Genomic DNA, 25,148 nt, shown 5'->3' on the forward strand with positions numbered 1-25,148 from the left:
TTGGTTAGCAGAATTTTCCTTGAGGCTGGAGCCCACGGAGCTTACAATCAATCAATCAATCAAATCATTTGTATAGCGCACTACTCACCCGGAGGGTCTCAAGGCGCTGGGGGGAGGGGGTCCGCTACTGCTCAAACAGCCAGGTCTTGAGCTGCTTCCTGAAGGCGAGGTGGTCTTGGGTCAGGCGGAGGTGGGTCGGAAGGGAGTTCCAAGTCTTGGCGGCCAGGTAGGAGAAGGACCTTCCTCCTGTGGTGGCTCTTCGGATGCGGGGGACGGCGGCGAGGGCGTGGCTGGTCGATCGAAGCTGGCGTTTGGGAGCGTAGAAGTTGAGGCGGCTGTTGAGGTATCCTGGGCCTTGGTTGTGTAGGGCTTTGTGTGTGTGGGTGAGGAGCCGGAAGGTGATTCTCTTGTTGACCGGGAGCCAGTGCAGGTCTCTCAGGTGTCCGGAGATGTGGCTGCGGCGGGGGATGTCCAGGATGAGTCGTGCTGAGGTGTTCTGGATCCGCTGGAGTCTCTTCTGGAGTTTGGCGGTGGTTCCGGCGTAGAGGGAGTTGCCATAGTCCAGACGGCTGGTGACGAGGGCTTGGGTGACCGTCTTCCTGGTCTCGGTGGGGATCCATCGGAAGATCTTACGTAGCATGCGCAGGATGTTGAAGCACGACGAGGAGACGGCGTTGACTTGTCTGGTCATGGAGAGGGAGGAGTCCAGGATGAAACCCAGGTTGGGTGCGTGGTCTGTGGGTTTGGGTGCGCTGCCCAGGGCGGGGGCCACCAGGAGTCGTCCCAGGCGGAGGGTGATGATCCCAGGATGAGGACTTCCATCTTGTCCGAGTTCAGTTTCAGGCGGCTGCTCGACATCCATTTGGCTAAGTCTGTCATCCCTTCGTGCAGGTTGGCTCTGGCGGTGGCGGGGTTGTTGGTGAAGGAGCGGATCAGCTGGGTGTCGTCGGTGTAGGAGATGATGTTGAGGTTGTGCTGGCTTGCGATGGCTGCGAGGGGGCTCATGTAGACGTAGAGTGTTGGGCTGAGCGAGGAGCCTTGAGGAACGCCGCAGATGACTTTGGTGGTCTCCGATCTGAACGGGGGGAGGCGGACTCTCTGTGTCCTTCCGGCGAGTAAGGAGATGATCCACTCCAGTGCCTTCTCCTGGATTCCGACGTTGCTGAGGCGCTGTACTAGGGTACGGTGGCAGACAGTGTCGAAGGCCGCGGAGAGGTCCAGGAGGATGAGGGCCGCTGTTTCTCCGTTGTCGAGCAGGGCTTGGATGTCATCGGTAGCTGCGATCAGGGCGGTCTCGGTGCTGTGGCTGGCCCGGAAGCCAGACTGCGAGAGGTCGAGGGAGCCGTTCGTCTCGAGGAAGGTGGCCAGTTGCTTGTTGACGGTCTTCTCGATGACTTTTGTCGGAAACGGGAGCAGCGAGATGGGGCGGTAGTTCTTGAGGTCGGTGGGGTCCGCTGATGGTTTCCTAAGTAGAGCGCTGAGTTCGGCGTGCTTCCAGCTCTCCGGGAAAGTGGCGGTGTCGAAGGAGGTGTTGATGATGTCCTGCAGGTGGGGTGCGATGACAGCGTCGGCCTTGTTGAAGACATGGTGAGGGCAGGGGTCTGTCGGAGATCCGGAGTGGATGGAGTTCATCGTGTGGACGGTGTCTTCGGTGCTGATCGGGGTCCAGGCGCGGAGGGTGGTTGTGGGGGGCGGCGGTTCAGTCGTGGCGTGCGTCTGTTGAGTGTTGAAGCAGTTGTGTATGTCCGCGATCTTGTTGTGGAAGTAGGAGGTGAGGGAGTTGCAGAGGTCTTGCGAAGGGGTGATGTCGTTGTTCCCGGTGTTGGGGTTGGAGAGCTCTTTCACGATGTTGAAGAGGGACCAAGGAGGAATTCGGACGTGCAGCAGGCAAGGTAAATTACTTTATTTTGTATTATTTGCCACTTGCTTTGCCTACATGCATGCATCCTCCCACTACCTATTTGCCCACCCCACTGATGCATAAACTTGCCAGCCGCCCTTGATTACTCTACCCTAAAATTGCCCTCGAGATTCATTGAACTAGCCATTAGCCTCAGTAAATTTCCTCTCTGAGGTACATTTTGAGGTGGTGTGCGTGGTGTCTGTAAACTAAATAAAAACACAAATTCACTTACCTTGCTTGTGAGTTGCTGCATGACACGTATGATGTCCGCCTCGCTCCCACCTGTGTTCTTCTTCTCTTCTCCAGCGCGAGCTCCAGACAACTCCCCTAACCAATCCTGGTGCTGCTGTCATGCTGGTAATCAGCATGAACCAAGCGTCAGGTTTGGAGGGAGCGGCCTCTCTCCGCGCTTTCAATTGCAGTGGAGGCCTGTGCTTTCTCTAACCCAGCTGTCTATGACAACTGGTCTACAAAGGTTTAAAATGCACATGTCTGGTTGGCCATCACAAGACAGCTGGCCAGAGAGACAAGCGCACTTTAAACCTAAGTGCACAGCCCACTACTCCTCCCTGCTGCGGTAATGGCCACCCACGACCTGACACTCAGTTTGGACTCGGATCGGTGAAAAATAAAATGGTAATAAATTAATATTATTACCATGTTATTTCTCATCTCTTGGGTTTTTTGGGGAGCATTTTTGGTAGTGGGGCTACACTTCTCCAGTCTAATGTAGGAGCCACTCCTGACAAAACCCTGGTGGAGAGCCAAAAAATCCAGCGTTCCACATGTTAACCAAAATGCAGACAAGAAGAGAGTGTGTTTACCCGTTATCATTAGAAGACGCTGGGAGCAGAGCATCCGAATGAAGAAACCCAAGCCTGAGAGCACAAGACATATGAACTTGGGTGCATCAGAGGCAGTGCGTGTAGTTATACTCAAAAGGAAGATGGTCTTGGCAAGGTAGGCGAGCACCGAAGCATGAGTGGAGCTCATGAAGCAGATAAGTTTGGATGCACATGATTGCCATCACCAGTGTACAACTGTAAACTTTTTCCTTTTTGCTATTTTTTTTTAAATCCCCCAAAAATATAATCCATGGGAAGGAAGAAGAATATCAGAGTCAACCTATAATTACTCCTCTTTGTGATGAGAGTAAATCTTAGGCAAGCAAAAAAAATTCACTCGACCCCACAGAGTATATTCCAAAATAATAGGAAATACAAGGAAAAATAAATCACTTCACAATAGAGAATATTGTGATGGAAGGCACAGCATACCTTTCTTCTAGAAGTTAATCATATAGTCCAACAATTAGTATGAAAAATAGAAACTGCTGGAGTTAGAGTCCAAAAGAACTAAAGAGTTCTCCCTTCATCGCCAATTTGTGGTGTGTTATTCCGGGAATAAGGGATCAAGTCTTCCTTGAAGTTGTGAGAGAAAGTGGATTTTATTCAAATGAATGGAATTCAGCCTCCAACAACCAATCTTTTCCTCGTCAGCTTCAGCCGTCAATACCATAAAACATGGAACCCAGAACATGAGCACAGTCATAGAACCTGGAGCATGAGCCATAGCCAGATACCACAAGATATGTGTAGGTATCACTGATATATCCTCCCAAAGACCACATCGGTCACATAGATACCATGACACACACACAAGATGTACCAGATTCACTTATATAATAAGAGAGGGTAAAAAGTAAAAGGAGTCTTTTCCCCGAACTAATGCTCTATACTGGAGGTCCTTCCTCAGCAAGAAAGGTGGTCCTCACCCATCAAAGTTGCATGTTTTACCCTAAGGCCCTGCCTCACTGTAGTTTCAAAGAGGTCACCAAGGAGAGGTCTCTCAGAGTTCTTCAGGGGGGTTCTAGAGAGTAAATGCTATTGCTATTGGTGTACTAATTGAGATCTATGCAGATTAAAAATGTGTGAGGGAGCCCTTTATTCATTAGCCTCCCTAAAGCATACATGAAAACAGTATACTGAAGTGCCTGTACAATACAAACCTTGGGGTCTATTACTAAGATGGTATGCTGTGTCTATGCAAAATCATTTTGAGCTATTTACCTTCCAGGGCTAAACGTGTTTAGTGCTGGAAAATCACTTGAAAGTAACACAAAGCAGTGCATGGTGCTGCTTCACATCACATAGAGCCAAGGGGGCGTACCATGGGTGGTGCATAGGCATTCACAAAAAAGTAGACAGGGTTTAGCATCAGAAAATAGCACAAATTTATTTTAGGGACTAAGAAAGAGAAATACTTTATTTCTCCTCTGTATAGGTGCTGCACTGTACAGCACACATATAAAGTGGGGAAAAGTTTAAAGTTAGTCTGAGCATAGTATTTTGAACTGGAAGGCTATCCTTCCAGTACAAAACCTATGCTAGACTCACGCAGACACCCTTGCACTATGGTGCAAAGGTGTGTGTGTGGCAAGCGGCAGCTAATTTCAGCACCGTCACTCTGGAGAGGGGAGGAGCGTGCCATATTTCTGTAAATATGGCACTCTCCTGCCCTCTTCTTCTCACGTAGCGTAGCACAGCTTATTTGCCTGCTGCACTACATGCATGGCAATTTGGTAAATAGACCTCCTTTTTGTAGAAGATATGTTTCTGCCCTTTTGCTCCTTGCCTTATCTAGGCTCACAGCTTTCATCAGGATTGGTCCTACCCTCTGTCTAGCCTAACCTTACTCAATGATGTGTTGTTTCTCTAATTTAGTATGTGGTTGAGGAAGGGAAAGAAAAGAACTACATAAACAACTGTACCTGAAGTAAAATGCTTCAGCATCTGGTTTTGTGTCAGATCATAGATGCTTGAATCGCCTCCAAGCATAAACTCGCGTTCTAGTGTGCTGTTCGTCAGGCTTGTACCACCCTTATGGCACCAGTCTTCCACATTTTAAGAGAACAAATGGGATTTATATCGGTATTTTACAAGTGCACGCAGATACTACAGTATCTGTGTATTGCCTAAACTTACATTTCAGTGAAAATCATCTTGAATGAACTGATGAAGACCTTTCTACATATGCTGAAAGATTAATACACATATATAGCAAGAATAAGTCTTGATATATTAATGCTAATTTAATCCGAAATTCTAGGTGCGACATATGAACCACTTAAAATGAAAATGAAAAAATTCACCCTTTGAAACAACACTATTGAAGGATGTATGACGTTACAAAGCATACTTTTACCACGCATACCTTTACAACGCGGTTTTTACATCGCAAACCTTTACAACGCATAGCGCTTAGAGGTGCTGGATAGTGGTAAGTATAATTTTCTATTCCAACTCCAGTCCCCGTGGACACTAGGGAAGGTGTTGGATAGAAAATTAAACTTATTCCCTATCCTAGAGCGCCCCCCAGCGCAATGCGTTGTAATGGTTTGCGTTGTAATGCCTGCGTTGTAATGGTAGTGCGTGGTAAAAGTTTTGTTGTAAACGTTGTTTACCTAAAACTATATATGTATATACAGATTGCACTCACTTGCGGTGAAAATAATGCAGTTCAAACATAGAATATTTTGGAAAAGCACAGGTTCTATTTCTGAGACTTCAACAAACTATACTGTTAATTTTCCTTGGCATCACATATCTGAGTTTTAAATAACTCAGTGTTAAGAATACACGTTTTCAGAAGGAGGATGGTTGTTCACCAGCTGAAACAATGAAGTTTTGCATACTTTTAAATATTATTTTGTAATCTTCAAAGTTTGACCTGAGACAAACGTTTTCAATGTTTCTTAGATTTAGGACCCGATTTAAATGTTGGCAGAGAGGGAACTCTGTAATAACAGCAAGGAAGTTCACCCTCCCTAACCATTAACGTCCTCCTGCCCAATTTAGAATTGGTAAGAATATAGATTTGTTGAACACACGGAATACCTCTGCCATAGTCAAACTCCTTTGGCTGTATGATTGCACAAAAAGCTGTAAAAAGGGCACTACAAAATGCTCAATGTCCCCTTCACCTTGGGAGAAAACTCCCATGGCGAGGTGGGCATTGTTTTTAATTTTCAAAGAGAAAATCCCTTTGGTTTAGGCAAAAAAAACATTGTATTTTTCCCATACGGATGTGTAATGTTGAAGGAGAAGTCCCTCAAATTAACAATGCATTATAGCAACTGCCATGACAGTGGTTTCTGCCAATGCTAGAAATGTCCACTGGGCCAGCTGACATTTGTAAATGTGGTGGGAGGCATCTCAGTCAAGGCGATGGAGTAATTTACTCTATCGCCCTGGTGGAAAAACTGGCCAAATGCCAAGCATTACATTGGATCCTATGTATCACGGATTTATGATTAAAGAGTGCCTCAAGTTTGCCGGGAAGTAACTGCACTTTCACTTGACATCTAGCCAGTGATGGAACTTCATTATTCTAGGACACATCTCTAGGGCGAATGATGCTTAATACTGAGATATACCAAGAGTAAGGGAGCGTAGTTCATGGCGTTTTTAGCTTTTCATTTTTTTGGGCTTGAAGAACCGGGCTTTCAAGTACCCAGCGGCGTCAGGGACACGCCCGAAGTCCTCTAGGTTCCCTTGCCTTGGTATACAGAGACACGGAAACTTCTATGTGGCGTCAGAGATCAAATTTATTAGTTGCAGCCAGTAGCAGAAATCCCAGTAATACAACACGGTGTACAACTCAAGAAACTGCTCAATTTTACTAAGGCGAGACATCCCTATTTATACACAAAAAGGTACATTTAAAATGCACGCCCCTGCACCAAAATTCAACCAATACAAAATACATGACATCACACAGCATCACACAGTAAAGCTCATTTTACAGTGTCCCAACCCACAAGTTAATATTTAGGCATATCTAAATAATAATCTGGAAGGCCCGCACAAACCCTTAATTGAAAGCGTAACCCATGAAATGAAGTAACAGTCAAGAAAAGTAGTTTCAGATAATGTGCAAGATAACAGATACGTAAAGAAACTTAAAAGTTAACAAATGTCTTGGATGATGATTGGAAAAGTAAATAACGATCTTACAGGGAAATTGGCTTGGCAGGGTCAATTCCTAGGTGAAAGGCCAGCTTCTGAAATTAACTCCAATGCACGAAGGAATCCTTGGTTAATGTATATATATATATATGATTCACAATAGGTCAGACGGCTTTGCTCACAGACTAACTTCTGAGGCCTACATAAAAAGTAACACCAGATGGCAGTCACGACACATGGCAAAAACCCATGTTTCAGAAAAGAAAGTTTTAAGGAAAGAAACCATTCAGATATTGTTTAAGATAAGATATGCGCAAGGAAATTAAAGGTTAACGAGGTCCTGAACAGTGATTGAAAAACTCAGACAACGATCAGCTAGTGAAACTGGTTTTGCAAAAGGTCAGTTTCAGGTGAAAAAGGTTACCCTCTCTGCAGTTCATTCAGAGTCAGAGAAACCCAAATTAATATATGCACAAACTCAGAAGGCAAGGCCACTTGTTTGTTGGGCCTACTTCACTGGCCTACGTGAGGGCAAAACTAAAATGCAGTCAGGTTTGAGAATTACAGAACCACAGGCTGAGGTTGACTTTGGCTTTCTCTGTTTACTCCTTTGCGGGCTTTGGATTTTTACACCTTTGAACTTCCAGGAATGCATCTTTTTCCTGCCTAATATCCCGGAGATTCTGATTCAAAATGGGCCGGAGTGTTGGCTTGGACCATGCAAAGAGGAGGCAGCTACTAAAAGGAGCATGTCTAATTGCTATCACTGCCATATACAATAGGTACCTATAGCCCCCGAATCTCCTCCTCAGGCTCCGCAAGTATAAGGTTAACATGGCAGTCAAATTGAGATCTGTCAGCCCGCCTCATCCAAAACGAACTTAGCTATCAATGAAGAAGGCAATGGTCTGGTGAGGTGTGCTTGATGCAGCTCTTCTCCGGAAATAATTTAAAATACCATGTCACCTTTCCCCGAAGTACAATCTCAAACATCTACTCGTCAGTGGGGCCCATAACACTGCGAGTCGCTCATAAAACATTGCCACCCTACTTCATGGATCGGTGAAATTCAGAGGAAAAGCTGCTGTATCATAGTGGAGTATCTAAACTAAAACTGAATATTTATACTATTTACACCTGCAGTCTAGATAAGTTTACCATGGTTTTAATTTAATCGCAACATTTTATTTAGACACACCACCACTGAGATCAATGGATCTGCTAGTAAAAAAATTAGGCATAGGAAAACTCAAGACCAGCTTAATTCTTCATTTATCTAATTTTTATTAAGAGCAAATTCAGCATGTCCAAAGTTTATTCACTTTATTTCTTTATTTCAAAAACAACATTTTTTAGAATAAGGATTTTAATTCAAAACAGTAAAAATTATTTTATTTTAAGAAAAATCAGAAATAGATATTTTCATTTTATTTTATAATGCAAGTATTAGCAAAAGACAGATAGTTCCCAAATAATAATTTATTCTCCTAACTTCCCTAACTAAACCCTCAACTAAAGTGCATCTCCCTGTCAAAGGAAATAGAAAAATTATTCAGAGTCTTACATCTCAGGAAATCAGCATTCCGGCAGCATCTCTTGTAGAAATTGAAAAGAAGTTTTTTTCTTCAGTAAAATCTGCACTTTTTATACCTTTTTCACTAGCTCTATCTATCTAAAAGTGTAACTTTCAGCCTAAATTCGAGTTCTGATTTGACAATTTTGGGGTGGATGAGCATCATCTCGTCATCATAATATTATTTTTCCTTCCGTCTGCAAGTTTCTAATGGGTCCATTGTTTTGGCCCAAGTCCGGCCTAGTCCTCTTCTCCACTCGTAACTTTGCTGAATATTCTCACGCTCTGAACCATTGTGCTCATCATTTTGGAAGCCATCTATACTTCCAGGCCACCTTGTCCTTGAACCTCAGTCACTCCAGGCACAAGCAGCTCGCATTCGGACTCGGATTTTGCTTGTGTATGCGTACTTCTTTTGGCCACAATAATCGAGTGACTCCATTTTCTTTTAGGCCTCATGATTCAAAAATGGGAACTATCATAGAAACAAACACAAATGAACGTTAATTTAAGAATTTTAACCCTTCTGTTTACCTCCCCCTTACTAAGGTTTTCCCTATTAGTAATTACCTAGCAAACAGCCACACTTAAGCATAATATACTCACTTATCCTCGCGTTTTCCCACAAAATACGTAGACAAAAATCACATTTATGCTGCATTCCGTTATCTTAAACCTGCTCATTAGTTTAGGACATGACAAAATCACAAGAATAGTTTATTATGATTGCAACATAAGCATAATTAGTTTCCCACGTGTGTCTGTGTAGGTGCAACTTTTATTCTAAATTGGTTAATTTCATACGTCACTCAGTTAGTTCAAATTATGATTATGGAAGTATGATTTCACAAGGGTACACAAAATGGTGTTTCTCCACCTTGCTCCATCATGCTTATATTGTATTATTGAATTATAAGCTTGCAGAAATGAATGCTTTGATGTTGCACCTGATTTGTGAAATGGTTGCTGGTTGGGATGCATAGTTCTGTCGGTAAAACATTCCTTTACTGGGTTGAATTACCCTGTTTGCCACTATTGTATGTGAATTTAGCTTATTATTTATTCTCTCTTTTTTCTGGATATGTTTATTGGTTGGAATTATTTTTTGGGTCCTATGAATGTGAAACATTCCTTTAGAAAAACCATGTAGAATTGTAACTCCAACTTTCAATGTTTCATAGGTGTATCCGGTCAGATCTGGTTCAAACTGGTTTCTTTTTTCCTATCTGGAACAACAGAGGATCAGGCGCTGCTGCTAGTCTTTGGAGAATAGAGAATGATCCTGTCCAGCCTGGAGGTATTCATTTTTGTTTAAAAAGAAATTAATTAATCTAAAATTTTGTATAGCACATGATTTTTGTTGTCACAGGCCTCCATTGCGAGATACCAAGAGTTTGCACAAGGAGATATTGGGGCTGGAATTACCCATTCTGTCCAGTATCTTTCTCCAAACTCTGGGCATAATGACTTGTTCGGCCTGAAAGGTGGAACAACATGTGGTCCCAGTATAACTGGTTCAATATCCACAGACATATCCCTTTTTCTGGCCAATAAAAGGCTCTTTTACATTTCCATTTCCCACTTACTTTAAGCAGATGGCAAATGGGAAGCGGGGGCCATGGTGGATCACAATGTGGCGATGTTGTCAGATGGCAGTGATTGCTCCTGCGAAGCTCGAGGAACGTTTCAAATTTAGTTTACCCCTTAGTATTGGTTGTGGGCCTGTGAAGAAGCAGGTGGGCACCAAAATGTGTTTTTCGAATCTGGTTTATTTAGTAAGATGCACAAACCCACATCCGTATAACCCTCATCCCGTGACTTCCAGCACCAGCTACCTGACAGAAGCCTTTGGAATCACAGTGTGAATGGATGACCGTGGGCCAAGAGATTAAGCATAAACAATTCAATACATGTTAAGTAATAACAGTTCTATTGCCTGCTTGTAAGTTGACAATTACGACAGGAAATGAACGTAGGACTAATATACATACGTACCCATAATTACATTTACTCCCGCTTAATAAAGAACAAAAACTAGGTACACATCAACATACCTAGTGAAGAACAAAGTCTTTATATTTAACAGGCATTGACACTTTGAGAGAACTTCTGGTTTTAGAGTTTATCTCATTTTGCATTGCATGTTCAAGAACTGGTACACATTCCACAAAAATCCCTTGTGACTCATTAGAATGTATCGTTTTCAAAGCTGTGTGGGAGTTAGAGGTACAAGAAAATGAGGACTCTTCACTAAGCATACCTGATCTAGCACTCCTCTATTTTATTTATTTATTTTATTTTTTGCACTTGTAATGCGCACAGATACCCACAAAGGGTTTCCCGGCGCCAGGGCTCTCAACAAGAGGAGGCCTTGATACATCACTGGTTGAGTTTGCTATAAAGTAATGTGAGTTATAAAGTAATTCATTATCTTGTGCATTTTTGTATTGCATAATTCTTTGGGAAGAAGTTCCTTTTTTTTTAACTTTAACTGGGCTTTGGATCATTACCTAGTCTTCAATATTAAAGTCCTGGGGGCAAGGTGATATTGCCGCGTTAGCGGGACTTTTTCCCGCTAAAGCGGCGATATTTTTATCGCCCTATTAGCAAGCTGTCGCTAACAGCAGTTAGCGACAGCTTAAAGGCGATAGCTACAGGTTTGGGGCCTGCTGTGTATGTCAGCGATATTTATCGCTAATGACATGCAAAGTGGGCATACCCAACCTGTTAGCGACTGAAAGCAGTCCCTAACACGCCTATTAGCAAGGCAGGCGAAGCGCTTACAAAATTTGTGCTAAACGCGAATATCGACAGAACCATGACTTAACCTGTATATCCAATGGGAGGTGGATATTCAGGTTAGGTCCCCATTAGCGATAACGCCTGAATATCGCTGGATTTCCAGCGATATTCATGCATTGAGCCGCTATCGCCGGATATTTAGAGATAAACATTGCTAATAGGACATTATCTCTGCGATAAAAATAATAATAGGCGGCGATAAAAAAAAATGCGCGAGGCGCATTTTGCGATAATTATCGCAATTTGTTGCTAATATGCCCCCTGATAACTAACATCATGTGTGTTATCAAAATACCTCTTCTATAGAGACTGTTAATGTAATGTAGTGGCTACCAGTCTCGTTTTATCTTCACAGGCCCAACAATCAGTCCTAGAAATATATTGGACCTGGGGTCTTTTTTTCATAACAGGGTAAATAGAGAAATTCCTCTGGTTCTATAAGGTGGGATAAGGTATGAGCACAGTTTTAGTTTCAAAAACACTTCTACTGGAGTTTTTGTAGACAAGGCCGTCTGAATCCCTTCTTTCAAGAACTTGTTTATCCTTTCTACAAGAGCATTGGAAAATGTCATGAAAAATTGCTATTCTTAGATGTTTTCTGTGATGAGACAAAATCAAATCTTTCATTTGTGCAGACATGAAGTGTGTGCCATTGTTTGGTTTTACCCTCAAATTAAAAATGTTACTTAACATTTTTATGACCACCGTTGTAGAGGGTGCCGAAGTAAACTTAAAATTAACATATTTAGAATAGTAATCACCTAGTACAATGAGTTATTTTCAGTCAACCGGTGAGAATTCAAAAGATCCTACGAAATCTAAAGTCACCTTACACCAAGCATCAACTGGTATTTGTCCAACATGCAAAGGAGTCTGACTTGTCTTCCTATGTTTGTCGGAGGAAAGACAAGTGCTGCAGTTGTTCATCTATTTAGATACCTGACTGTCTATTAAAAGCCACAAAAACGTTATTTTAATTTTTCATAAGTTCCAGCCACTCCTAAATGACCTTCAGGAGAAGCTTTGATAAGCTTGTTGCGAAGAGATACTGGGGTATGAAAACATCAGCACGCATCACAATGCCTTCAACAAAGGACAGCTCATTGGCCACCAGGGCATATGATTAGAGAGGCATGGGTAAAGATCTATCCTTGGGCCAACCCTTTCTTACTAAATCCATGGCTGCCAGCAACACCTCATCTTTCTCCATGGCAGCTAACCATTCTCTATATTGCACAACACCAAATAATTGCATCATATCTTCCGCCATGGTTACCACACACTCCACATCATCAAATGCTTCATCCTGAGATTGTGTTTAAATAGGCAACCTTGATAGGCAATACGCTCTGATATTCCGTCCTCTTGAAATGCACTTAATGGTAATGTTAAATTCCTGCAATCTGGATAAAGGACTCACTAGCCTTTCTGAGGCCTTGCCAGTTTAATTGCTATTGAGTAGATGTAAAAGAAGTTTATGATTGGTAAAGCCCTCAAAATTGATCCCCCATAGGAAGGTCTCACATTTTTCTACAACCGAGGAACAGGAAGGGCTTCCCTTTCTATCATGCTGTAGTCATTTTATTTCATTTATAATCTTTATTTCGGCACAAAAGAGCCATAAAAGATGCATAAAAACAATCATTACATAGTACGGAGTCTGCATAGAAGAATACATGATTTTAGAGATAGCATGGATACAGTTAGGAAATCAGTACAATAAAATCTTTATAAATTAGTAAAAAAGGCCTCAATTTTATAAAAAGTACATAGAAACATTGCTTAAGTTATTCTCACCAGTTTCAAAATTGCTAATAGCTTTAGAATTTGTGAATATATATAGGCAGGTTAATGAGCACAAAATAGCAGCAGCATTAAGTTCAACTACAAAAAAGAGTTGACATCACAGTTCCATTTATAGGTTCAGGCCCAACTTATTGCGTACAAAGCTTATTGCAAATAAAAATCTACTAACACCAAAAATAATCAACTGCCTAGTGTCAGTCTTAATAATCCTGTTCGCTTCCTTGTATGAGCGCACTCCTAGGGTAAGGCAGAGAGGCTGGATCCATCTTTTTCTAGCCGCCTCATAAGCTGGGCAAAAAAAGAGGATGTGCGACTCATCTTCTTTTGTATTACTTTGGCACAAAGTACATAGCTCACTAGTCTTTGTTTTACAAGTGCTTGTCCACCTGGCTATGGTCGTTTTAGTTTTCAACATTCCATACCTGTATTTCATATATAAGGTTTTGGCCAGGGGTGGTTGAACCTCGTCTAAAAATTGTTCAAAACAAGGAATATCCTTAAAAACAAGAAAATTGCATATCAAGGTTCCACCTACTTGGTCATTTGACAAGCTATGAACCATATATACCCAAAAGGTCGTTTTCAGCAGTTTTTTCGAGTTTTGCGTCACGCTGAAAGGATCTTCCCAAAACTGTGGCGACCCAATTCTATTTGACCATGTGCGCACCTGTTTTAACCAGAAATTTAAATTATTCGAATCTAGTCTTATTATTTCTTGGAGTCCATTTCTGTAATCTACTAGCTCTGATGTACACCAGAGTCTCACCCATAGTGATAATGGTCTCAAGATGGCATAGTGATCTGTGCGCTTCATGTTTAAATCTAGCATTAAGGGTATTAATGGTGTACTTTTTGGCAACTTCAAGAGAGTCCTATAAAATTTGTTTTCACTATTCATGAAAACATTCCTACACATTGGCCCCCATATTTCTGCCCCACATAACGCTGCTGACTGGGCCTTGAACTTAAAAACTTCAAGTGCCGGGGAAACTGCCTTGCTAAGGCTCGCCCCGTGTTTTTTTACAATAGGCAGAGTATTCTGTTTAAGTACCATTTTACTTTTTTCTACTTGGGTTTTGCACGAAAGTTTTGAGTCTAATGAAACTCCCAAGTGAGTAAAATTCTGCACAGATTCTAGTTTTTGGTCATTTAGAAACAGATTCCCCCTAACAGTTTTGTGGGGGTTTATGGCCATATATTTAGTCTTATTAGTGTTAATCTCTAGGCCTTTCCAGTTGCAATATGTTTGAAATGAGTTTAAAAGGGATTATAGACCTCTGGATGTTTGAGAAATCAATATAGTATCTTCTGCGAATAAAAGGGCTGATACCCTTTCTCCATTCAATTTTGGTGAATCATTATTGCAGCCCTCTGAGTAAGATGGGATGTCATTGACAAACATTGAAAATAATGTGTGAGCCAGCACACATCCTTGGCGGACTCCTCACTTAATTGGAATGGCTTTTGTTAGTTCGCCATTCGGCCCCCATCTTACTCTAGCATAACTAATTTCATGCAACCTTATGATGTGTTGGAGAAGAAAGACCGGAAGCCCTTGAGAATATAAAGACTCCCATAAAAGATCATGTGAGACGAGGTCAAAGGCAGCCCTGAGGTCTACAAATGCAACATAAAGATGCCCTTTCCTTATGTGAACATATTTCCAACACAAACAACAAAATCTGAAAACTTGATCAATAGTACTCATTCTGGGCCTAAAGCCAGATTGGAACTTAGTAAGTACAGAACTTTCCTCCATCCATATATTCACATGTGTTAAAATATGCCTTGCATACATTTTTTGTAAAATGTCCATAAAAAAAATTGGGGCGATAGTTAGCTGTCTCATTCCTATCGCCCTTTTTAAAAATTAGAACGATTTCCGCACCCCTCCAGCTATCGGGAAAATCTGCACCTGCTGAAAAAGCATTGCACAAGGAAGTGATATAAGGCACCCAGACGGTTATTTCATGCTTGTATAAATCGCCCGGGATTTTATCCAATCCTGGTGCCTTTCCATTTTTAACTGCATTATTTGCTAGCACTGTTTCCTCCATTTCAAACTCTAATTTAGTTACACTGGTGCGGGACCATAATGTATCCTTTTGCAATACCCCAATGTGTTCAGGAGCCCTGTGTAACTGTGAGAAATGTTCGACCCTAGTCATTTCATCAAGAAACACGTCCTTAACCACTCTTCCTGTGTGATTCCCATTTGCCACCAATCTCCAAAACCCCACTTGGTCCTTAATCATGGCTGGCGTAAGTAAATCGGACCAACTTTTCTCATCCCAATTTGTTCTTGCCTTCTCTTGTATCTTCTTGTATTCTTTTCTGGCCTCCTTGATCTCCTCAGGAGACTTAATTTGTATTGCTTCTAGGAGTTTAGCCTTGCCATTACGGCAATCCTTGTCGTACCAGGGTTTCCTACTTCATATAATATTTATATTTTGATTTTTTTTGGGGGGCATTTTAGTTACCTATGATATTAATGATTTCAAAAACCCAATATGTAGGTCGACAAAAGTACTACCCTCTGGTGGTATACTTAAATATCTAGCAAACGTGTCAGCTAGTAATCTATAGATTTCTGCTAACACTTCTCCATGCTTCAATATATGGGCCCATTTTAGTGAACGACGATTATTACTAACGAGTATAACATCATTGGTTACATTTACTAAATTGGGTACTTCATTTTTTGTGGTTACACTGAGCAACAGACTGGGGGAAAATAGCAATTGGAGTGGACGATGGTCACTCTCAATCCTGGGCATGATCTCTGGATCAATTACATAAGGCCAAATATCAAGGGAAACCATGACATAATCAATTTTACTTTGGGAATTATTCCTTATAAAGGTTGGGGCCTTTAATGTGTCTGATGGAAGTCGGCCATTACACGCTCTCAATCCATATGCAGCTGTCAGCCTCATAATTTGGACTGCTAATACAGTACATTGGGCCGAATCAATATTATGTAATAAAGGAATATTTTTAGCCCTATCTCCTCATCAAAAATATCACCAAGACCTATAATTGGCTCGTAATTGCTGTTCAAATCACCACCTAATATTATGCTTGATTTCTCCTCCATACAGTTTAAGAAGGAGTCCAACTTTTCCAGTATCACTGACTCTTTGGATAAACGGCATGGTCTAGTATAAACATTAAATAAATGTAACACACTACCTTCTTTCGTGATTAATCTTAATCCAAGAATATCCATTGAGTTAATGTTTAATATTGTTATTCGGATCTCAATCGTTACTTTTACCCATATTAAAAGCCCCCCCGAGGGCCTGCCTCTAGCAGAGGGAACTGCATCAACGTTGTATGTTCTATATCCCACTCTATGCGGGGTATTTAGCGCCCAAGTTTCCTGCAGGAGACAGGTGTCACTTGTTTCAATGTAGCTACACCACTCTGGGTCGCTAACATTTTTCCTCATATATTCCATGAAATTAATTTTAAACTTGGGGAATTGCAGTCACTTCTAGCTAAAAGAGGACCATCTAACATAGTATCACTTGTGCATATATTTGCTCCAGGAAGACCTGCTTCTCCACCCGAGATCAGTGAGATTTTTGTTTCGCCGGGACCCCTTCGACCATATCTTCCTTTTCCGGCACCAAGACATATATCCATGGTACAGTGACTAATGGGACATTTGTGTCTTTTGTCTCTATTTCTATTGGTGCAACCACTATTCCTTCTCCTTTGGCTGTTACTGAATACAGTCAATCAACCGCTTCCAAGGGATATAAGTCTTGGAATCTAGTAAAAGTATGAAGAGGGAAAAAATTGTCAGAGTTCCTATGTATTTCGTCCCCATTCGGTCTATAAAAAATACCCCAAAGGGAGAGCGTAGATGTTAGTATTCTCTTTCGGGTCTCCTCACATGCTGTAGTCAACTCCAGCGTGTTTCAAACTTACTGATGCAAAAGCAATGAGATTTTCTTTACGAGATATCTATTTAGATAAAACCACATCCAAGCCGTACTGGCTAGCATCCAACGTGATAGGACACTTCTGAACAGATGAAAAATGTGAAAGAGCAGGTGAATTAACAGTCAACTGCTTGACTTTTTTTGTGAAAGCTTTATTGGTGATGGTATCTCATTGAAATGTCATTCAATTTTTTTTAAAAATCGATGGTGGTTGAACTACTTAGGCATAACCAGAGATACATCTAAAGCAATACTCACTCATATCTAGAAATGATCTTAAGGCATCCTTGTCTTTAGGTGGTGTGACCTCAGAAATGGATTCTATAAGAAAAAATTTGTGTTTAATGCCCCAAGGTGGGACATTGACGCAAGTAATCAAGATTACTAGATAGGAGTTGACATGTATCATGTTTCATCATGTTTCTAACCTCTTTAAAAATATCCGAAACCTTCTTTAAGATTGTTTTGTGTCCAATCACTGATTTAGAAAATATCCAAATATCATCCTGGTAGACTTAAACACCACTAATTACTGCCAGCCTTGTGTTCATAAGTTTCTGGAATACGCTTGCCAAACCAACCGGTGATCTCAGAAATGTATGTGCCCCAAACGCTGTTGTGTAACTGGGGAGGGTGGGAAGGGGGGTTGCATTCCGCCCTGAGTGGCAATCTTTTTTGGGTCCATGGAGATGACCAAGTCCAACTCCCCCGCCAGAACAAATTTTGTCATCCGACCTCCCCCCATTACAAGTCACTTGTTGACCGGCAAATCCCCCCTACATTCCCCGAGAGCAAGTCATTTGCTGAACGTCCATACACGGCCCCGCTCTTACCTGCTCCCGGGTGGGAAAGTCATGGACCGTCCCGGGAATATGACTAGCTACGCCACTGCTCAAACTGTGTCACAAAGGTGGTGGGATCATCTGGGGCCAAAGGAATTTGGTGATAGGCCGAACTTAAGTCTAAAAGACTGACAATTTCTGCAGCTTCGATATTGGCTAGGAGGTCTTGTATTTTGGGGAGTAAATGGCAGTCAAAGAATATATTTCATCCCATAGGCAAATATCTTCCACTTTTTTCCAGAATATTACAATGGGGCTAATCCACTTTGAAAAATCTGTAGAGACAATTACCCCTTCTTCCGCTAATTTGTTCAGCAAATTCTTATGGTCATCTCTCACACTAAGTAGGATATGTCTAACTTTGTGTTCCACTGGGATGGCGGATTATTTGAGCTTAATTAAATGTTTGAACTTGTTAATATTTCCACTTTTGTGTTGAAAATCTCAGGATAACATTCTAAAATTGTGTCTAAACCATCATTATGTTCATCATTAATAAGAGCTAAATATGTCATTCAGCTGTACCAGATTGTCTGACCCAGGAACCAGTTATAAGCCTATCTTTGCAAGATCTTGCCATACTACTATATGTTTACGTTTCACAGCTTAGTTCTTACATGCCTATCAAAACAGATCACCTTCAAAAAAGGAATCCAGCATGACAATTTCTTGGTCCCCATATGCTTTGGGAGGAATATCAGTGGGTATAGAGGTGTTTCATTTGACCAATGCTGTGTATATAAGACATCCTAAATAATGATAACATGTGTACCAGAATCTGCCATCATGATCAGTGTTAAATTGCCAATCCTGACTTCACTAAATGGGCCTTTAACTTTTTTAGTAGTATAAGAATCTACTTCCACAGAAAGTATCATATTGTTGACCTCAGATATACAATCATGCACACAATCCTCATCTTCATGAACATTACTCACTTGTATCACATTCTTTCCACTACACACACTTTTAAAATGTCCTAATTTGCAACATTTAATACACCTTTTCCCAATTGCATGGCTTGTAGGACTATTGCTCAGGTGTGATCGGGAGCCGCACATGAGACATGCAGTGCTATTCTTGCTCTGAAAAGGCTTGGTAGACCTTTCTTTAACCCCTCCTCTGCTCATGACAAGGTCAGCTCGTCATGAGCCACGGTGCTTGTGTGCTCATGGCGAGCTGAGCTCGTCATGACCCTTGGAACGCTCGCACGCTGGTCTAATTCCCCTGCTGTGCGAGCGTTCTACACAAACGGGTGTGGTCTTGATGAGGTCATGAGCACAAGAGCACTGTGGCTCATGACGAGCTGACCTAGTCATGAGCATTGGGTTGCTGTGCGCGCCTCTCCCCCACCCCGAGCACAGTGGGGGAAACAGCCCAGCAGCCAAGGGGTTAAAAGAGACTGCATTGATGGACGCAGTATCCTGTAACAAATTAACTGAGGTGAGATTAAGTGTTTCACTAGCAAATCATTTGTTTGAAACAATAGCACGTTCAATGCCTTTTGCTATGTCCACTACTTTACTCCAAGATAGTTCTCTGCAGCTAAGAAACAGCTCTTGTATCTTTTTAGATGAGCAACTTTGGACAAATTGGTCTCTTGTGTCAATATCTGGGGCAAACCAAAATTGCAATTTGAAGACAAATTTACCAATGCCAAAATATACTCTTCCATAGTTTCCTCTTGGTTTTGTTTGCATCTGAAGAAATTGTACCTTTCCAGTAAATCACTGGTTTGCTCCATAACATTTTTACTCAACCTCTGGACAACATTCACAGATCAACTCCTGGTAAAACTGGACCTGATGTTTCCACAGCAAATGAATGCTCAACCTCTTGTAAAGCTGGTGCCCCACAGCGACCAGACTCCAGCTACCAATTTGGTCCTCAATCCTCCACCATAAAGGAAATAACCAGCACAAAAATGTATTTCATTGAAAGAATTTTAACTTGTCATGACACTTTGGTCTAGTGACTCAGGACCAAGTACACACACACTTTTCTTTCTCCTTAAATTCCATGACAGTTTCAATAGAGCGAGCAGAGTAATACAAAGGAATGTGAAAACTCTGCTAAATTCAGGCTTAAAAAATATAAAGGAAAGATTCTGGTTCCGATTCACAAAAGTAATCTGAGACAAAAGTCGAACTTTACAACTTTTGGTATTCACAGAGATTATTTGTGAGTCATATCTTTATGATCACAGTCAGGCCAGAAGCTCCGCACCTGGCCGTCCTCTCTGCACCCGGGCCGTATTCTTCGCACCCAGGCCGTACTCTCTGCACCGGGCCATTCTCTCCGGCTTGGGCCGTACTCTGTGGCTCAGGCCATACTCTCTGGCTCGGGCCAGATGAAGTGTAATCAATGGGCCAGAATGCAACTTTAACAAAAGGGAACATTAGGAATGTGTGATAAATAGTAGAGGAGGTCACGAAAATCAGTTTGGGCAAGGAAAATGGTGTGACCAGACGCTACAATATATCCCAGAAAGGTTTGCTCCTTTGTATCATGGTACATGTAGTGCACAATGTGCCTTCCTCCCAGTGATGCCTGTAGTGTCAAGCAGCAGGCGGGAGCTAAGTCCTTTACTGAAGACAACAGGTCTTGCAGACAGAGCATGAGCGCTGCCTAGGCTTGATCTAAAAAATACCAGGAGAGAAAGGGGGGCGTTATGGAGTCCCTTAGTCAGAAAGACATATTTGGCAGATGGAAAAGACACAAAGCTCATTTGGAAGGATGGAAGATGTGAGGCCAGAAAGATGTTAATGGCCTAGGAGATCAAATAGCTGGAGACTAGAGTAGAGTAGGAAATGGAATGTGATTTTGGTGGGAAATTGATTGGAAGCTTGGGGAGAACTGTGGTTCCTGGAGAGAGACCCATGACAGAGTGAGTGCAAATAGGGGTAATGCTGGCAGAGTAAGTAGAAGTCAGTGGGGTTTTACAGGGATGCAGAGAGTATGGTGCTTTTTGGCACAGAAACAAAGGATCACATAGCGTTGTGTGCAGATGAAGGGAAGCAGCCATGGGTCTGAGTTTCAAGCAGGGGTGAATGGAATGATGCAACTTTGAGGGACGGAGAGGCAAATATAAGTACATGGGAAGTGGGCTTCCTGGCCTCCAAAGAGTAACAGAGCAATCGTTGACAGCTTCGGAAAGACAAGCAAAGTAGGTACAGAAATAGGTGAAGCATGAAGGAGTGCAGGAGTTCCATACTTGGTGGTGCGGACACATTAGGAAGGCATCTTTTATTGAGCACCAAAGAAAATATTTGGGTAAATGAATACATTAACATATTCAAACTATTGCACAGAGAGACTGAGTGAAAGGAGGGTTCCAAAGTGAGAGTACAGGCCAAATGACCCAAGGTATCAGTGAATATTGATACTAGGACCGCGACCTTCACGATATGTGCCAGTATTGTCTATGAGGAATTTCCAGAGCGTGGCATAATGCTATGGAAATACATGGATGTGTTAAGGCCAGCCAGCATTATTTTTTATGTGTTTGCGTGGCTTCAAGGTGACAAGGAAAATCGCTCAAGGAAGTTTGCAACCCCTACAAAGTCTTTGTGGGACTTAGACAATGAACTGTGGCTACTCTCTATGACCCTGACTAGGCCTCTGTTGTCAGTATACATGCTGAGTGGTTTGCCCTTGCCATACTTGCCATTTCAAGGGTGTCCCTCCCTTGGGGTGATGGTGAGGTGGGAGATGCATCCAGTATTGGTTCAACGGGAGCCTGCTGGAATTTTAACAATGGGGCCTGTCACCAATTTCCATGCCGATTCCAGCATGATTGCGGGGGAAACAAGGAGAGCAGAATTTTGGCTGGGGCAAGAACAGGCGTGTGGTGGTAAAAATCAATTACACCGGTGACGCATGGGGCCATGAGGCCACGGCTGCTACTGTACCCTGACAGGGACGCAGGATGGTTTCTGTGGAAAGGGTTTACCCAGGCTTTCAGGATTCTTTACGAATGACCTAGGATGGGGACGAGGTCAGACTATTTAAAATCTTGTAAAGAAAAAAATCAAGTGGTTGCTGACAAAATGTTAAAGGAGGTGGTTAGTGGCAGTATGGCATGCCCATTTCTGGAGCCTTCAAAGGTGGATTTCGTTGTTTTGCCTCTTAGTGCTGAAGAAAGAGGCAGGCAGGTTCTGTGTGATTGTATTGCTACTGATTTGAAAACATTAAGACACAATTAAACTCAGCACTCTCAAGATGAGGCAAATGTACTGTTGAACCTTTCAATGACACACGTAGAAATGGAACTCAGCACTCTCAAGATGAGGCGAGGAAAAAGATTTAGGTGTATTTAAAATTAAACACTTACATTTATTAACTCAAGAAATATGTACCTAAAGTAAATAAAGAGAACACGTCACCAAGCGAGATGCACTCATCATTCTGGCCAGCTCAAAGGAGAAGCCCTTGACAGTCAGCCAGAAGTCTTGATCGGGAACTACCTCAGATGCCCTGTGACGATGCATTCACCCATGGGGAAGCTTCTGATTTAGTGCCCAAAATCGCCGTCTTTAATACCTTTTACTCAACCTGAGGAGAAGTTTCTAAAAACCTCTTGCCCTTTCTTCTGTTACAAAAACCATGCTGACGGTACCACTCTGTGTGAGGGTCAAGAGAGAAGCTGGCAAGGCCCCTGTATTTTGACTCCGACACACTATTTACACAACATCTTCATGGCGGGCAGAACGGTTGCATGGGGTGATTGTGGAAGGTTAATGGAAACAGTGGAATGGGTGGCTGGCCAGTTTGGCATACTATTGCCTGTGGAGAAGAGCTAGGGCCCATGACCTTTTTGACATTGTTAGGGATTGAACCAGATTCAGTTGTAATGGTGTGAAGAATACCCGATGGCAAGTTGAGGCTATTGAGTAGGATGTTGCAGGAGGTGATTGGGAAAGACAAGTGTGAGCTGCTGAAAATGCAGCAGCTGCTCAGACATCTGAGTTTTTTGTGCAGAAGTGATAGCCCCTGGCAGAGTGTTCTACAGACAGCTAGCCTTTGCCATGAAGGGTGAAACAAAAACACATCACAGTGTAAGAGTGACAGGAAGGGTAAGGCAACGTTTACAGAAGTGGTTAAGGTTCTTGGAACAGTCCCACAGCCTCACACTGCGGCTCCAGACTGACCCGGTGACTTGGACGAAGGAAATATTCATAATGCATAGTGTAGGAGGTATGATATGTATTGGAAGTGACAGTGGTGCGATTATCAAGCAAAGTGTCCATGGGAGGTGTACCTTGCACCTTGGTGAGAAGGATTTGGTTCAGTCTACACGGATGGAATTGATTAAAATGATGAAGACGGTTTGCTGTTTTCCAAACTAGAGGTGGATTGGTACAGAATATTGCTGGACACAGCTGTGATCTCAAAGTGTAGAGAGAGGCAAGGAAACATCTGCAATAGACAAAGCTATCAGAAGATTAACAGAGAAATGTCAGAGTTTTTAAAGGCGAAAGGGTTATCTGACATTGTGAGATTGTTTCCCGTTTTTGTTTCTCATGATGGAGTACATTTGTCACTGCTCAGCAGCTGCAGATTGCACCTTAAAAACTGATGGAGAAGACAGGGGAATGGATGGCAGGAAAGGAGTAGGTGTGGGAGAGACACAAAGAACACCTCTGGAGAGGGATTGTCTGGTTGTAGAGATGGCTCAAAGAATGGAGAGATTGCGAAGCAAGAAAAAGGGGAAGGAGGAAAAGAGGGAGGAAGAAACGAAAACAAAAGCGAAGGTCTAGTCCAAGAGATTGCAGGCTAGGCTATTGATAAATTAGCAGGCAATAGAAAGGAGAGCGCATGAGAAAGTTAAATCAAAAGGGGTGTTACAAGTGGGGGGCATGGCCAGCCAGCTGCCATGGCGGACGCGACTCTTTAGAGCCCTGGCCGACACCCCTAATTATCCGCCCTACTGATCCTGACACGGTGCCATCAACGCCCAAAATCAGCTGGACCGGAGCACAGTTCATGAAAGGCAGCTGATACAACCAGCAAAGCGCCAACTCACCAGGTAGAAGTGCGGCTGGTGTCCAGAGACGAAGTGCGGCCCACGACGGGCACGGGACCAGGCAGGAGCTGTGCAGAGGAGGCCACTGCAGGGCTGATACCGGGGAGCGGCCGGACTCGCTACGCCCTGCGGTCGCAGCTGGCGGTGAGTCCCTGCGGGGTTGAGGACTGCCTGCGGAGGTGCCGACGGGCCCCCGGGGGACGTAGGTGACACACTGACGCCCCGGGGCTGACTGAAGATGCCTGGGAGCTGGCTGGAGTGCAGAGCGTCGTTCGGTCCTGCCTGTCACGTAGCGGGGTGAGGAGCTCAACTGGTGAGAGCTGCGGCCCTGTGGCGGCCCCACGCCAAAATATGCGGTTACTGGTGTAATGCCCCACTGCTAGCAGAGAGGTGCTCATCCCGCCGAGACCCCGCTGCGGGAGGCAACCTCGGCGTGGCAGCCTGTGCATACGCTTGGAGAACTCTATATTGCGAAAATTCCGAGTGAGCGGGAGGCCCCTTAAGAAGAAGCGCGGCATCCCAGGTTCTGCACCGCGGGTTGAGCTAGAGGTGGCAGCTGAGGCACGAGCAGCGTGGGAGCCTGACAGTGGAGGTCGTACCGAACTGGATGCCATTTTACAATCGGCGCCATTTCATGCAGGCTGCGGTCTGGCAATAGTGAGGTGCAGTGAGGAGCAGGCAGTGTGACCCTGTTGGGACCGGTGATCAGAAGCGTGGCCCTACGGCGATCATGTAGAGAGTGGGCACACAGTATAATGAGTAAAGGCCCTCGGGACAGAGAAAAACCCCACCAACTTACAGTGAAAGCCGAGCGGCTAGGTGCTGTGGTGAGCGCAGAGCCCTTGTGGAGGAGACGGCTCCCCAATCAGGGATGTTAGGTGTTTGTTGGGTGATGTCAGTGAGGCACGACGGGGCCCCTAGGATGCAGCACAAGGCATTCCATGCCTGACACATTTGAGGAGGCGAAGGAAGCATGCCGGAACTGGCCAGTCACAGAGGCGCAGAAAGTTGTGCAGGCCTATGGGTGGAGAGTCGTGCTTTCTGGGATGAGAGGCCCGACGGAGACATTCTGCGACATGTGCACAGCCCCTACGGCTGAGGCCTGGGGAGCGCGGGGGTGATGCACTAACGAGGAAGGTGCCTAGCACAGAATGAGCAGTATTCGCGTCACCCTATCCGGTGTTGCTACGGACGGAGACACGGGCTGAGGCCCATACGTGGACGCATAGAACAGCATAGGCGGCGCTGACGTGCACGACCCACTGACCCTAGCACGGCGG

General features: G+C 43.4%; 1 protein-coding gene across 1 annotated transcript in view; it reads left to right on the forward strand.

The window, feature by feature from the left end:
* Positions 1-25,148, forward strand: part of LOC144753601 (uncharacterized) — a 113,874-nt gene that overhangs the window by 64,504 nt on the left and 24,222 nt on the right. The window contains exon 6 of the mRNA XM_078641242.1: positions 9,625-9,740. Coding sequence (XP_078497368.1) covers positions 9,625-9,740 — 116 coding nt within the window. The remainder of the gene's footprint in view (positions 1-9,624; positions 9,741-25,148) is intronic.

This window comes from Lissotriton helveticus, chromosome 5_1 (assembly GCF_964261635.1).
Source record: "Lissotriton helveticus chromosome 5_1, aLisHel1.1, whole genome shotgun sequence".
In the NCBI taxonomy this organism is placed as follows: Eukaryota; Metazoa; Chordata; class Amphibia; order Caudata; family Salamandridae; genus Lissotriton; species Lissotriton helveticus.